This window comes from Brassica oleracea, chromosome C3, assembly GCF_000695525.1.
Source record: "Brassica oleracea var. oleracea cultivar TO1000 chromosome C3, BOL, whole genome shotgun sequence".
In the NCBI taxonomy this organism is placed as follows: domain Eukaryota; kingdom Viridiplantae; phylum Streptophyta; class Magnoliopsida; order Brassicales; family Brassicaceae; genus Brassica; species Brassica oleracea.
Window position 1 is genome coordinate 5918677 of NC_027750.1, and position 12946 is coordinate 5931622.

The following is a 12946-nucleotide window of genomic DNA, read 5'->3' on the forward strand; positions in this document are numbered from 1 at the left end:
CTGAACTAGATCGGATATAATCGAGTCCCTTTGTTATATATCGTGAATCTCGTGGTTGTGGAAACCATAATTTATATAAATCCGCTGATTGAATTTGCAGAGGAAGACGCCAAGAACTCCAAGTTCGTCCAGCAACACAGGCGGTAATCGTCTTACTCTTTCTATCAATCACGATTCACTAGCGTCGCATTTCAGATTTTTTGAATTCTCTAATGTTTCATCTGCCATTTGGGAATTGAAATTCAGAAATTGAATGTGATTGCTCAGCAGAATGTTAATTGAATCGCATTACTATTAGCTTAATGTCTCTTAACTAACACTTTCTCCTAAATCACAATGCCTAGTGTTTGGTAGATCTGTATCTTTTTCTTGAATTTGCTTGATGTACTATAAGCCATTCATTCATATTTAGCTAGAGGTGCACTCATCCTCTAAACACTGTTACTCTGACAAAACAGTCTCAGTTTGAATCCTTGATTGATTTGGTTCTGATATGTATATATGTACAGGTTTTACTAACACTAACCATCCTCTGCACCTGTTCATGAATTTTTTTTCAGGTGATCTACTCAAGTGAAATCTATTGCGCGAGTGCTTTCAGAGTTATTCTAATAAACATAAAAGAGAGAATCCTACATACTTATTGTTGATCTCTCGTTTCCTTTCATCTTTTGTCTTTTTCTCGAAACATTGCTAGTTTGAAATATGGATTGATTCCTCTCTTTTTGTTATCTTGAATCGAATGTAGATGGCTTACCATCATTAGTGTCAAATCTCATTGCAAGAGTTTACTAAGCAAACCACAGAGAATCTAACAACTTTCAGCATATATCGTAGCAATAGAACCTGCAGGCATTGTGACAAATCTAACGAAGCCAGTACAAGTATTCACCAACGTTGCGTCCACGCAAGAGATGAACGTAGGGCCTGAACTTATTCGCCAAACGCCAAAACAAATACATCCTATTCCTACTCTCCCGCATCACTCTCAGTGCCTTCAACACCACGTAATTCCCGTACTCACTCCTCGCCAGCCTCACCAAACTCTCTTCATCACGCCGCAGCAACTCTTCCACCACCATAACAGCCGCCGCCGCCTCCACGACGTGGCTTCCAGACTTCGTAAAAGAAAGGCCAAAGCAACGGTCGCTGAGGCTAACTCCAACGTTATGCGTGCAACGCAAGTCATTCAATCTAAGCACGTGCTGGACCACGTAGTTCCCATGAGCGTGGTAGCTTAAGCGGAGAGCGTTTTGCGCCACTATGTCCAAGAGCCGGTCTCTGTAGAACAAATGGCCCAAGCCGTCTATGATTTTTTTCAGCACGGCGTAGCCGGTTCGGTTACACGCCAGGTGAATCGCGTTGTCGAGAACGTAGTCGTACATAGTTTTTTGCCTCTCCTGGTTGAAAACTTGCATCCCTTGCGTCCCAACTCTGGACGCCTCATAGTCGGTCATGAAGTTGACGAAGCGGCGCGTTATAGCGTTAAAGAAGAAGATGTCCAGGTCGTCTGTTATTCCGAGTAGCTCCTGTATGCGGTTGGAGCCGTTCTTGTTTCTTGCCATCTCCAAGAAACGATCGAGATCTGACGTCAGCAACAAGCCCATCATCGGAAGATCGCTTCTTGAGACCACCTCTCTGAACTGAGCCGCACCGTCTTCTTCGTTGCTAGTCATTAAGTTGAACAACGACTGCATAAACGTCTCCCTTTCTTGATGAGTTAAGGCGGTGTAGTAGCGCAATGAGTTGACTAAAGATTGATTCTCTTCAGTAAGATTGACTGTATTTGGTGCGGTGGATCTTGCAGGAGGGATATTGGCGGTGGGGATTTCACGTGGAGGAGGAGGAAGAACCACCGGAGACTCTTGTTCGATGGATGATCCTGCGGCGGTAGGACGGAGATCGCCGCCGTTTGCCATTATATACGTTAACTCTTTGCTCTTTGTCTTGGAAGGATGAAGGGGTTTGGTTGTGTGATTGGAGAGAATGAGAAAGTGTTGAGATATGTGGAGTGATGAATGATGATGCCTATTTATATGAACGTAAATACAACATGGCGACGTTGCTGGAGTATTCTTTGATTTCCATTTTATAGAATCTAATTTTTATCATTATGATTTCGTTTTTGATGTTAGGTTATATTGTTACTACTTTGAAAACTTCACTCATCTCCCTCCACCTTTATAATTCATGTTAGGAGACATGCATGCACCACTACTGAGTTTTTGTTAATAAACTCGTCTACTAGATTGATTATTATAAAAAATAAAGGTTTAATAAAACAAATTTGAGGATAAATTGGATTATGAGATAACAAGATGATGTGTGAAACTGTTGAAACCATGAAAAATAAATAGAAATAATTGCAAGAGTAAACAAATATTCTTTTTAACATAATTATAATATTACTAAGTAATGAACATGCATGCGTGATATCTCACATAAATTAATTTTAAAAAAAATATAATATATTTTATAACTTATATTGTTTTTATAAAACTGTTTTTTTGTCTTTGAGAAGTTTTTGTATCATTAATGTAGATTGTATATATGTGGCTATATATTGTCTTAAAGATATTATTTAGATTGTATATTTGTTTTATAGGTTTAAGTTTTAGTTAAAATACAAATATGTCAGCACTAATTAAAATATATCTCTTATTATTAGCTTAGGTACGCTATTTACGAAATCTCAAATATAACTTAACATATTTGAAACTAATAAAAACAATCAAACACAATCATATCTAATTATTTACTAAATTAATAAAGTAAATTATAATAACAAGGAGAAGATTAGTGATTAGTGAAGATTACTGATTTGTTTGAAACTAGCAAGGAGGCTACCTAGTAACTTTAAGAGATTTGGCAGGCTAACGTATACCTTTTTTTTCAAATCACTCATACATTTTCCTCCTTTATAAAAAAAATTAAGTCTTTCTAAAGATTTGATTGCTTCCAAAGTAGCAAGTTTCAAATTCGGCTACTTCAAATTATCCTTAGAAAATTGTTTTTTTCAACTCCAATTTCTTCATCATGTAATGAGTGATAAAATCATCTAGGGAATTTCTTTGTGTGTTTCTTTATTATTGGTAGAAATTCTCTTATTATTTATAAATTCATTTTTGGAAGTAAAATTTTCAACATTGACTGTAAATAACTTTAATTAAAAGTCTTATAACGAAAATGTTGTAGAACATGAAAAATATATTAAAAAATCCATCAGTGTAAGCATGTAAAGGCTCATACGTAATCTCATTCACCATATTAACTACAATTAAGATTTGTTAATTAAAACAATAATAGTAATTTATATAATAGTTCAAATTTTAAAATTGTCAAGATAATTTAAATTTTTCAAACCTGCAGGTTTTACTTATGTTGGTCCAGTCTTTTCCTCGATATGTTTGAAATGAATTAATTCCTCTCTCTTTTTTTTGTTCTTCCAATACATTTGTGAATGACTGAATATGCAGAGGAAATTTTGATGCGTGCAGGTATGCAAGATTGCAAACCCGTTTCAACACCGGTGGACTTGAAATCAAAACTAGCGGAGGGTGTGGGCAAGCCAGTTGATGAGCCTACACAGTATAGAAGCCTAGCTGGAGCTCTCCAGTATCTAACTTTCACAAGACCGGACATAGCGTATGCTGTTCAACAAATTTGTTTATTCATGCATGATCCAAGAGATCTTCATTTACAAGCATTGCGTAGAATATTGCGTTATGTACAAGGAACAAAGGACAAAGGACTTCAACTACTCAAGAAACAAAAGCTACAACTAACGGCATACTCAGATGCTGACTGGGCTGGTTGTCCATCAACTCGTCGCTCTACATCAGGCTTCTGTGTCTTCCTCGGCGATAACCTTCTGTTTTGGTCAGCAAAGAGACAACCAACGGTGTCTCGATCTAGTGCAGAGGCCGAATACAAAGGCGTCGCCAATACAGTCGCTGAACCTTGTTGGCTACGTAACCTTCTTCTAGAAATGCATTGTCCTCTTCAACGCGCAACGATCGTCTATTGTGATAACATTAGCGCTGTCTACTTATCCTCAAATCCGGTTCAACATCAACGCACAAAACACATTGAGATTGACATCCACTTTGTCAGAGAAAAAGTTAAAATGGGACATGTCAAAGTGTTTCACATCCCCGCAGCATCGCAGTACGCAAACATCTTCACCAAAGGCCTGCCTACGTCTCTGTTTCAAAGTTTCCGATCCAGCCTTGGCGTCTCGCAACTCGCCGCTGCGACTGAGGGAGGGTGTTAGACTATCGAGAATATTCCTATTCTTGTTGAGAATATATTCCTAAAATTGTGGACATGATCCTACTTACTTTGTAACAGTATTGTGTATACAATCTGATGTAAATCTGTATATGAATTCAAGGGGAAATATTTCCACTTTCACTCCTGTATGCGGTTGTAGCCGTTCTTGTTTCTTGCCATCTCCAAGAAACGATCGAGATCTGACGTCAGCAACGAGGCCATCCTCCGAAGATCGCTTCTTGAGACCACCTCTCTAAACTGAGCCGCACCGTTTTCTTCGCTGCTAGTCATTAAGTTGAACAACCTGTTCCTTTCTTGAGGAGTTAAGGCGGCTGAGGAGCGAATTGAGTTGAGTAAAGATTGATTCTCTTCAGTAAGATTGACTCTGTTTGGTGCGGTGAATCTTGGAGGAGGGATATTGGCGGTGGGGATTTCACGTGGAGGAGGAGGAGGAACCACCGGAGACTCTTGTTCGATGGATGCTCCTGTGGCGGTAAGATCGCCGCCGTTTGCCATTATATACGTTAACTCTTTACTCTGTGTGTCTTGGAAGGATAAAGAGTTTTGGTTGTGTGATTGTAGAGAATGAGAAAGTGTTGAGATAATGCCTATTTATATGAACGTAAATGCATATAAATGGCGGCGTTTTTAATAGAATCTGATTTTATCATTATTATGACTTCGTTTTTTAATGTTAGGTTATATTGTTATCACTTCGAAAAACTTCACTCATATCCCTCCACCTTTATAATTCACGTTACGAGACATGCATGCACCACTACTGAGTTTTTGTTAATTAACTCGTCTACTAGATTGATTATTATAAAAAATAAAATAAAAAATAAATGTGTAATAAGTTATAAGTGTGTTGAGAATAAATTGGATTATTGGATAACAAGATGTTGTGTGAAACTGTTGAAACCATGAAAAATAAATGGAAATAATTACAAGAATAAACTATAATATTCTTTTAACATAATTATAATATTATTAAGTAATGAACATGCGTGATATCTCACAGAAATTAATTTTATAAAAATAAATATACTATATTTTATAACTTATATTTCTATATAAAACTGCTTATTTTTGTCCTGAGAAGGTTTTATATCGTTGATGTAGATTGTATGTGGCTATATCGGGGATGATTGGTTGGGCTTTATCTCGTTACTTTAGCTTTATTTACTTTTAAATCACCGAACTTTATCAATCATGTTGTAGCTTTATTTTTAATAGTTAAAGCCTAAATCAAGTTTCTATAAACTTTTACCAATCATGCTTTAGCTTTATTTTTAATGCTACAGCAAAAAAATTAAAGCAAAATTTTTTTTAATGTATTTTAGGTAAAAAACCTAAAACTTTCTTTTATAGGCTGTAGAATCTGTAAAAAAAAAAAAAAATTATCTCTAATATCAAAATTAGATAATCATAGTTAAAAACATCTATAAATATTTAATTCAATTTTGGGTGTTGTAAAAATTATTGAAATATTTTTTTAAAAATATATATTATTTACATATCACATTTTAAATAGCAATAAACTTTGAGAATTTATAAAAAATATTAATATAAATTATTTAATTGATAAAAAATAATTATTTTATATATACATTACAAATTTTACATATTTTATTTTAAAATATCTACAGCTTATAATTTACAGCTACAACAAATTTAACTACAACAAAAGTCTCTGCAAAAAAATCTACAGTAACAACTTTACAGCTACAACCAATTTACCTACGGCTAAACTTTTACAGTAAAATTTTTAGAACCACAGTTGAACCAATCATCACCATTGTCTTAAAGATAATATTTAATTTTTCTCAAAAAGAAAGAAAGATAATATTTAAATTGTATATTTGTTTTATAGGTTTAAGCTGTAGTTAAAATACACATATGTCAACACTAATTAAAATATGAGTTATTCTTGGGTTCATCCCCTAGCCTAAATCTTTAGGCTTGCCATACAATTAAAAATTGTCAAGCCATATTATGTTTTTGAAATAAAAAAATAAAAATATAGTAGTAATTGTCTAAAAAAAAGATTTTTTTAATGTTGTTAAAGCCGTTAGGATTTAGTGTTTAAGATTTATGGTTTAGTATTTTGCTGACGGCGTTAACAATGTTAAAATTTTTATTTTTCAGTAATTAATTTTATTTTATAACTATTGTTTATCTTATTTCTTTAAACAGTATGAGTTGTCAACTTTTTATTGGTTATTTTAGTGGTGAACCTAGAGGTTCATCCTATATATGAGCGGTTAACCTTCAGAAGAGTATTAAAATATATTTCTTATTATTAGCTTAGGTAAGTTAATATTTAAGAAATCTCAAATATAACTTAACATATTTGAAACTAAAAACAATCAAACTCATTCATATCTAATTATTTACTAAATGAATAAAGTAACTATAATAACAAGGAGAAAATTAATGATTTGTTTGAAACTACAGTAGTAAGGATGTATATATATATATAGTCATGACTACATAGTAACCTGTGGAAGTCCCTTGTTCCAGTGGTTTGACCAAAGGTTCATTAATACTTTTACACTGGGAAGTCTGAGTTTCAATTCCCGGAGAATGCGGAATTATGCGAATTAAAAAAGAAAAAAGTTTATAAAAGATCTGCAGCATGGCGCAAAAAGTACCGTCAAGTCTAAACCCATAGGGCGGCTCATGCGATGGATTCAGAAGTGAATCCTCGTACGCCGCAGGTAGAATTATCGGCTTAAAAAAAAAAGACTACATAGTAACTTTAAGAGATCTGGTAGGCTAACGTATACCTTTTTTTTTCAAATCACTCACCCATTTTCCCCCTTTATTATTTGTATATTTTATAAAATTCAGTCTTTCTAAAGATTTAATTGCTTTCAAAAGTAGCAAGTTTGGTATACCATTCCATAATTTGAAAGAATTTTCATTTGTTCTTTCTTCCCAAATATTTCACTGAATATATCTTGGACTTTTAATGTTAATGACAGGCTACTCAAATTATCCTTAGAAATTGTTTTTGTTCTTCAACTCCAATTGCCTCATCATGTAGCGAGTGATAAAATCATATAGCGAATTTCTTTTTGTTTTCTTTACTATTGGTATAAATTCTCTTATTATTCATAGATTCATTTTTGGAAATAAAATTTTCAACATTGCACTGTAAATAACTTTAATTAAAATGTTGTAGAACTTGAAAAATATAAAACAAAATCCAGCAGTATAAGCATGTAAGGGCTCATACCGTCATACGTAATCTCATTCACCATACTAACTACAATTAAGATTTGTTAATTAAAAGTAACAGTAATCTATATATTAGTTCAAATTTTAAAATTGTCAAGATAACTAAATTTGTCAAACCTGCAGGTTTTACTTATGTTGGTCCAGTCTCAATATGTTTGAAATGGATTAATTCCTCTCTTTTTTTTGTTCTTCCCATACATTGTGAATGAATCCATCCTCATGATCATGGTGATAAGGCAATGCTAACAATCCATTTTACCATTTACACTCACTTTGTGTTGAATCAAATGTGGCTCGCTTACCATCATTAGTGACAAATCTCATTACAAGAATTCATTAAGCAAACCACAGAATCTAACAACTTTCAGCATACATATATCGTAAGCAATAGAACCTGCATGCAGGCCATTGAGACAAATCTAATTAAGCGAGCTCAGGATTGCTCCAATTCTGCGTCCACGCAAGAGATGAACGTAGGGCCTGAGCTTATTCGCCAAATCCCAAAACAAATCGATCCGATTCCTCTCCTCCATCACTCTCAGTGCCTTCACCGCCACGTAATTCCCGTAATCACTCCTCGCCAGCCTCACCAAACTCTCTTCATCACACCACACCAACTCTCTCACCACCATAACCGCCTCCTCCTCTGTATCCAAAAGCTTCTGCACGACAAAGCTTCCAAACTTCGTAAACGAGAGGCCAAAGCAACGCCCCCTGAGGCTAACTGCAACGTTATGCGTGCAACGTAAGTCATTCAGTCGAAGCACGTGTTGGACCACGTAGTTCCCATGAGCATTGTAGCTTAAGTAGAGAGCGTTCTGCGCGACTATGTCCAAGAGCCGGCCTCTGTAGAAAGGATTGCCCAAGCTGTCTATGATTTCTTTCAGCACGGCGAAGCCGCTTGGGTCACACGCCAGGGGAATCGCGTGGCGGAGAACGTGCTCGTACATAGTTTTTTTCTTCTCCTGGCTGAAAACATGCATCCCTTGCGTCCCGACTCTGGACGCCTCATAGTCGGTCATGAAGCGGAAGAAGCGGCGCGTTATAGCGTTAAAGAAGTAGGTGTCCAGGTCGTCTGTTAATCCGAGTAGCTCCTGTATGCGTTTGGAGCCGTTCTTGGTTCTTGCCATCTCCAAGAAACGATCGAGATCTGACGTCAGCAACAAGGCCATCCTCGGAAGATCGCTTCTTGAGACCACCTCTCCAAACTGAGCCGCACCGTCTTCTTCGTTGCTAGTCATTAAGTTGAACAACGACTGCATAAACGTCTCCCTTTCTTGATGAGTTAAGGCGGTGTAGTAGCGCAATGAGTTGACTAAAGATTGATTCTCTTCAGTAAGATTGACTGTATTTGGTGCGGTGGATCTTGCAGGAGGGATATTGGCGGTGGGGATTTCACGTGGAGGAGGAGGAAGAACCACCGGAGACTCTTGTTCGATGGATGATCCTGCGGCGGTAGAACGGAGATCGCCGCCGTTTGCCATTATATACGTTAACTCTTTGCTCTTTGTCTTGGAAGGATGAAGGGTTTTGGTAGTGTGATTGGAGAGAATGAGAAAGTGTTGAGATATGTGGAGTGATGAATGATGATGCCTATTTATATGAACGTATATACATATACATGGCGACGTTGCTGGAGTATTCTTTTCCGTTTCATAGAGTCTTTTTTTTATCATTATGGCTTCGTTTTTTAATGTAAGGTTATATTGTTTTTTTTTTTTTGACCTGGTTTTTCATATTAAAAACAAAAGGAAATAAAATGTTACAAACCCAAATGGCTTTAGTTTGTTTTAAGAGCCCAGCCCAGCCCAGAGACAGAATCTCATATCAATAAACCTAACTTAACCCAAGCCCACATATAGAAGAAGAGAGCTTTGATAATAATGAAACGTCGGGGAGAAAACGCGACGATGATTCAGAGAGTAATGGGAGAGGGACAGAATCGGTGATGGAAGATACTCAACTCAGCCATTGCTGCATCATTGTAGATGATGCCCTAGGGTTTTGCTCTCGGAATGATAGAATACGATCACAGATCTGCCTGTCGAGGAACCGAGACATTGATTCTGGTGATCGGAAGATGTTTCGATGTAGTCGACCATTGACCAGTAAATACATCCTTGCCAACAGAGTAGTGTTAATATTCCCTTAGGCGATCTGCTGCTCATTGCATGAAGTTGTTCAAGGGTTCTGCTCAAGTTACGCTCTGGCGTTATCCCACAACGTAACGCCATCACACTCCAGATGTTCCAAGTGTAGGGACATTCGAAGAAGAGGTTTGGAGGCCCCAACCGATTATTCTGTCCCTGGTTGGGCAGCGGTTGAGCACAAAGAGCCAAGTGAGGAAACTATGTCTAGGAATTCCTCCCTTGTTCCAGACAATGTTACACCAAGTTACCGCTGGGCCTTGGACACGCAGGTTAGCGTAAACCATTCCAATCGAGTAGTTCTGATGAACCCTCCCTTCAATTTCCCATTCGTAAAAGTCGTCCTCATTTGTAAGATGGATTGTAGTGAGCAGAGCTTGAACCTCAACCTGTCTATCCGATCGAGCAGGAGGGAGAAGCCAAGTACCGTTGGAGTGAAGCGATCGATGCAAGAGTTGCCATGTCTTGAATCCCTAGTGATGAGTTGGTTCTTAATTGCCATAAGGAGACCAATTGTCCGTCCAAATACGACAGGTTAGTCCATTTGCTACTCTGAGTTTGATCCAATTGTAGACAAGGGGACTGAGCTTGAGCAATTTGTTAACTTGCCAGGAGAAGCGCCTGTGGGGAGATACTGTCCATAAGTTACTCAGATCACCTTGTAGAACTTCTTCTCGAAACCAAATGAGCTTGAGACAGCAGGCTTTGTTCCAAAGAGAGAGGTCATTTATCCCTAAGCCTCCTTCAATTTTTGGTCTGGTAATATGTTCCCAAGAGACTCGTGCGGAGTGATGGCTCTCAATGCTTCCTTGCCAGAGAAACACGCCACACAAAGAGTTGATACGCTTGACACACGCCTTGGGTAGGATAAACGTTGAGCACCAGAAGGTAGTTATTCCAGCAATAACCGTTTTTATTAGAAGCAACCGACCTGCAAAGGACAGAGACTTGACACTCCATGATGAGAATTTTGTTTTGATCTGTTGCAGGAGGCCTTCACTATTAAGGAGAGTAAGCTTCTGGGTACATAATGGCACTCCCAGTTACCGCACAGGCCGGGACCCCAGAGGCATACCCGTGGAGAATTGCACCAGGTCGGTCTCTGCTACTGTTAGACCCGAGGCAAAGAATGATGTTTTGTGGACACTCACAGCTAGACCAGAACGTTGTTCGAAATCCCTGAGGACCTGCAGAACAGCTTGAACCGAGTCCAAAGTTCCATCAATGAATATCAGTAAGTCATCAGCAAAACATAAGTGGGTCATTTTAGTAGATGCACAGTTTAGATGGTAATTGAATTTCATCTGTTGTGCAGCTTGTTTTAGCATGAAAGACAGATTATTCAGGGCAATTACGAAGAGATAAGGGGAGAGAGGATCCCCTTGACGCAAGCCTCTAGTCCCTTTGAAGTACCCATTGACCTCGCCATTGTAGCCTACTGTGAAACTCGTAGTACAGATGCAGGCACGGATCCAGGAGATGAAGAGCGGCGGGAGGTTTAATCCCTCGAGACAAGAGAGAAGGAAAGCCCAAGACAAGGTATCGAAAGCCTTCGCTATATCAACCTTGATTGTTATTCTTTTTGTACCATTTGTCTTGTGATATCCACTTATTAGCTCTCCCGCAAGTGAAGTATTCTCAACTAATAGCCTTCCTTTTACAAACGCAGTTTGGTTGGGGGCTATTAACGACGACAAGATAGGCTTTAGTCTCTTCACCAGTAGCCTAGACACGACCTTATAGATAGTGTTTAGGCAGGAGATGGGCCGGTAATCTGTTATCTTCGACGCTCCTGGATGCTTCGGGACGAGGGAGAGTATAGTGGAGTTTGTGGCTAAAGGCATGAAGGAGGTGAGGAAAAATTGGCGAACGGAGTTGACAACTTCAGAGCCCAAGATAACCCAAGAAGATTTATAAAAACCCGAGGTTAGACCATCTGGACCCGGAGCTTTGTTTGCATTGAGCTTGTGCACGACTGATGAAATTTCCTCTGATGTAGGTATTGAAGTCATGAGAAGGCTCTCAGTAGGGGAGCATGAGTAGGGGACCAGAGAGTTGAACCAAGCTGGTGGAGAGTTAATTCCCATCATAGGAGTAGGGCAAGGCCCAAGGATGCTGGTAAAGTGTTGAATCGCATGCGAAGACATGTCGAGTGGATCTGATAAGATGACGCCAGAGGAGAGGAGGAAGGATGTGATGGTGTTGTAGTTGAGCCGTGTTTGTACGATCCGGAAGAAGTAAGTGGTATTGAGATCACCTTCTTTGAGCCAATTGATTCTGGAGCGTTGTTTAAAGTAACTCTCTTCAATCATTCTCAGGAAATGCCAGCGTTGAGACACTTCTTTTTCCAGTTCAAAAAGCTCAGAACTTGGGGATTGCATTGCTTGCACCTGCACAACTTGAAGCAAACGGTTAGCCTCACTAACTCTCAACTGAATTTGGGAAAAATTATCTTTATTTAGTGATTTTAAAGTGCTTTTTATCTGTTTCTGCTTCCAGCATAAGGCTGAGAGATTCCAGGCAGTGCTTCCGGCTTGTGTCCACGCTTCTAATACCACTTGGTGAAAACTGGGGTGTTTGGCTAGGTAGTTATAGAATTTAAAGGGTCTGGTTCCATGGGAAGGAGTTTTATAGGCTAGGTCAACAAGACAGGGACAGTGATCAGATGTAAGGGAGGGGAGGAAAGAAGCGGTGCAGTTAGGGAAGAGGTTGAGGATTTGGCTATTGATGAGAAGGCGGTCGAGTTTTTTGGTGATAGGGGAATCAGGTTGTTTGTTTGACCAGGTGAAGTGAGAGCCATGATATCGTAGGTCATACAAGCTCATGTGGTGGAAGCAGTCTCTTAATTCTACCATGCTGGCAGTTAAGTGATCAACTTCAGTACTTGAGTGCTCAGAAGGATGGATAATTTGATTGAAGTCACCTCCCAACATCCAAGGGACTGTAAGGTTATATTGTTACTACTTTGAAAAGTTCGCTCATCTCCCTCCACCTTTATAATTCCCGTTAGGAGACATGCATGCACCACTACTGAGTTTTTGTTAATTAACTCGTCTGCTAGATTGATTATTATAAAAAATAAAGGTTTAATAAAAAAAATTGAAAATAAATTGGATTATGATAATTCATCACTCCACATGTCTAAATTGTATATTGGTTTTATAGGTTTAAGTTGTAGTTAAAATACAAATATGTCAGCACTAATTAAAATATCTCTCTTATTAATAGCTTAGGTACCCTATTTACGAAATCTCAAATATAACTTAACATATTTGAAACTAATA

At 38.1% G+C, this 12946-nt stretch overlaps 4 protein-coding genes and 2 long non-coding RNA genes across 8 annotated transcripts; 3 read left to right on the forward strand and 3 right to left on the reverse strand.

The window, feature by feature from the left end:
* Positions 1–45: 45 nt before the first annotated feature.
* Positions 46–786, forward strand: LOC106329543. The gene is made up of 2 exons (XR_001267847.1): positions 46–143; positions 561–786. It is a non-coding gene; the product is annotated as an uncharacterized LOC106329543 (long non-coding RNA).
* An 80-nt stretch (positions 787–866) lies between these two features.
* Positions 867–2241, reverse strand: LOC106329733 (putative pumilio homolog 19). Its single transcript, XM_013768384.1, has one exon. It carries the CDS (start codon positions 1917–1919, stop codon positions 867–869), a length of 1053 nt encoding a protein of 350 aa, XP_013623838.1. The 5' UTR covers positions 1920–2241.
* A 1219-nt stretch (positions 2242–3460) lies between these two features.
* LOC106329734 (uncharacterized mitochondrial protein AtMg00810-like) lies at positions 3461–4273 on the forward strand. Its single transcript, XM_013768385.1, has one exon. It carries the CDS (start codon positions 3461–3463, stop codon positions 4271–4273), a length of 813 nt encoding a protein of 270 aa, XP_013623839.1.
* A 137-nt stretch (positions 4274–4410) lies between these two features.
* Positions 4411–4788, reverse strand: LOC106329735 (putative pumilio homolog 20). Its single transcript, XM_013768386.1, has one exon. It carries the CDS (start codon positions 4786–4788, stop codon positions 4411–4413), a length of 378 nt encoding a protein of 125 aa, XP_013623840.1.
* Positions 4789–7817: 3029 nt separating this feature from the next.
* LOC106333730 (putative pumilio homolog 19) lies at positions 7818–9054 on the reverse strand. Its single transcript, XM_013772150.1, has one exon. The coding sequence runs from the start codon at positions 8997–8999 to the stop codon at positions 7935–7937; it is 1065 nt and encodes a 354-aa protein (XP_013627604.1). The 5' UTR covers positions 9000–9054; the 3' UTR covers positions 7818–7934.
* A 400-nt stretch (positions 9055–9454) lies between these two features.
* LOC106334989 lies at positions 9455–12709 on the forward strand. Of its 3 annotated transcripts, none has more exons than XR_001268700.1 (9): positions 9455–10196; positions 10275–10384; positions 10479–10550; positions 10652–10896; positions 10978–11201; positions 11332–11588; positions 11662–11899; positions 11981–12073; positions 12162–12709. It is a non-coding gene; the product is annotated as an uncharacterized LOC106334989 (long non-coding RNA). The 3 variants fall into 3 exon arrangements; XR_001268699.1 differs by having other exon boundaries at positions 9455–9934; positions 10030–10196; positions 10275–10550; XR_001268698.1 differs by having other exon boundaries at positions 10275–10550.
* The last annotated feature ends 237 nt before the right edge of the window (positions 12710–12946 follow it).

Excerpts from the sequence above, each read along its gene's own strand:
- LOC106329733 (XM_013768384.1), bottom strand. The coding sequence starts at position 1,919 with ATGGCAAACGGCGGCGATCTCCGTCCTACCGCCGCAGGATCATCCATC.
- LOC106329734 (XM_013768385.1), top strand. The coding sequence starts at position 3,461 with ATGACTGAATATGCAGAGGAAATTTTGATGCGTGCAGGTATGCAAGAT.
- LOC106329735 (XM_013768386.1), bottom strand. The coding sequence starts at position 4,788 with ATGGCAAACGGCGGCGATCTTACCGCCACAGGAGCATCCATCGAACAA.
- LOC106333730 (XM_013772150.1), bottom strand. The coding sequence starts at position 8,999 with ATGGCAAACGGCGGCGATCTCCGTTCTACCGCCGCAGGATCATCCATC.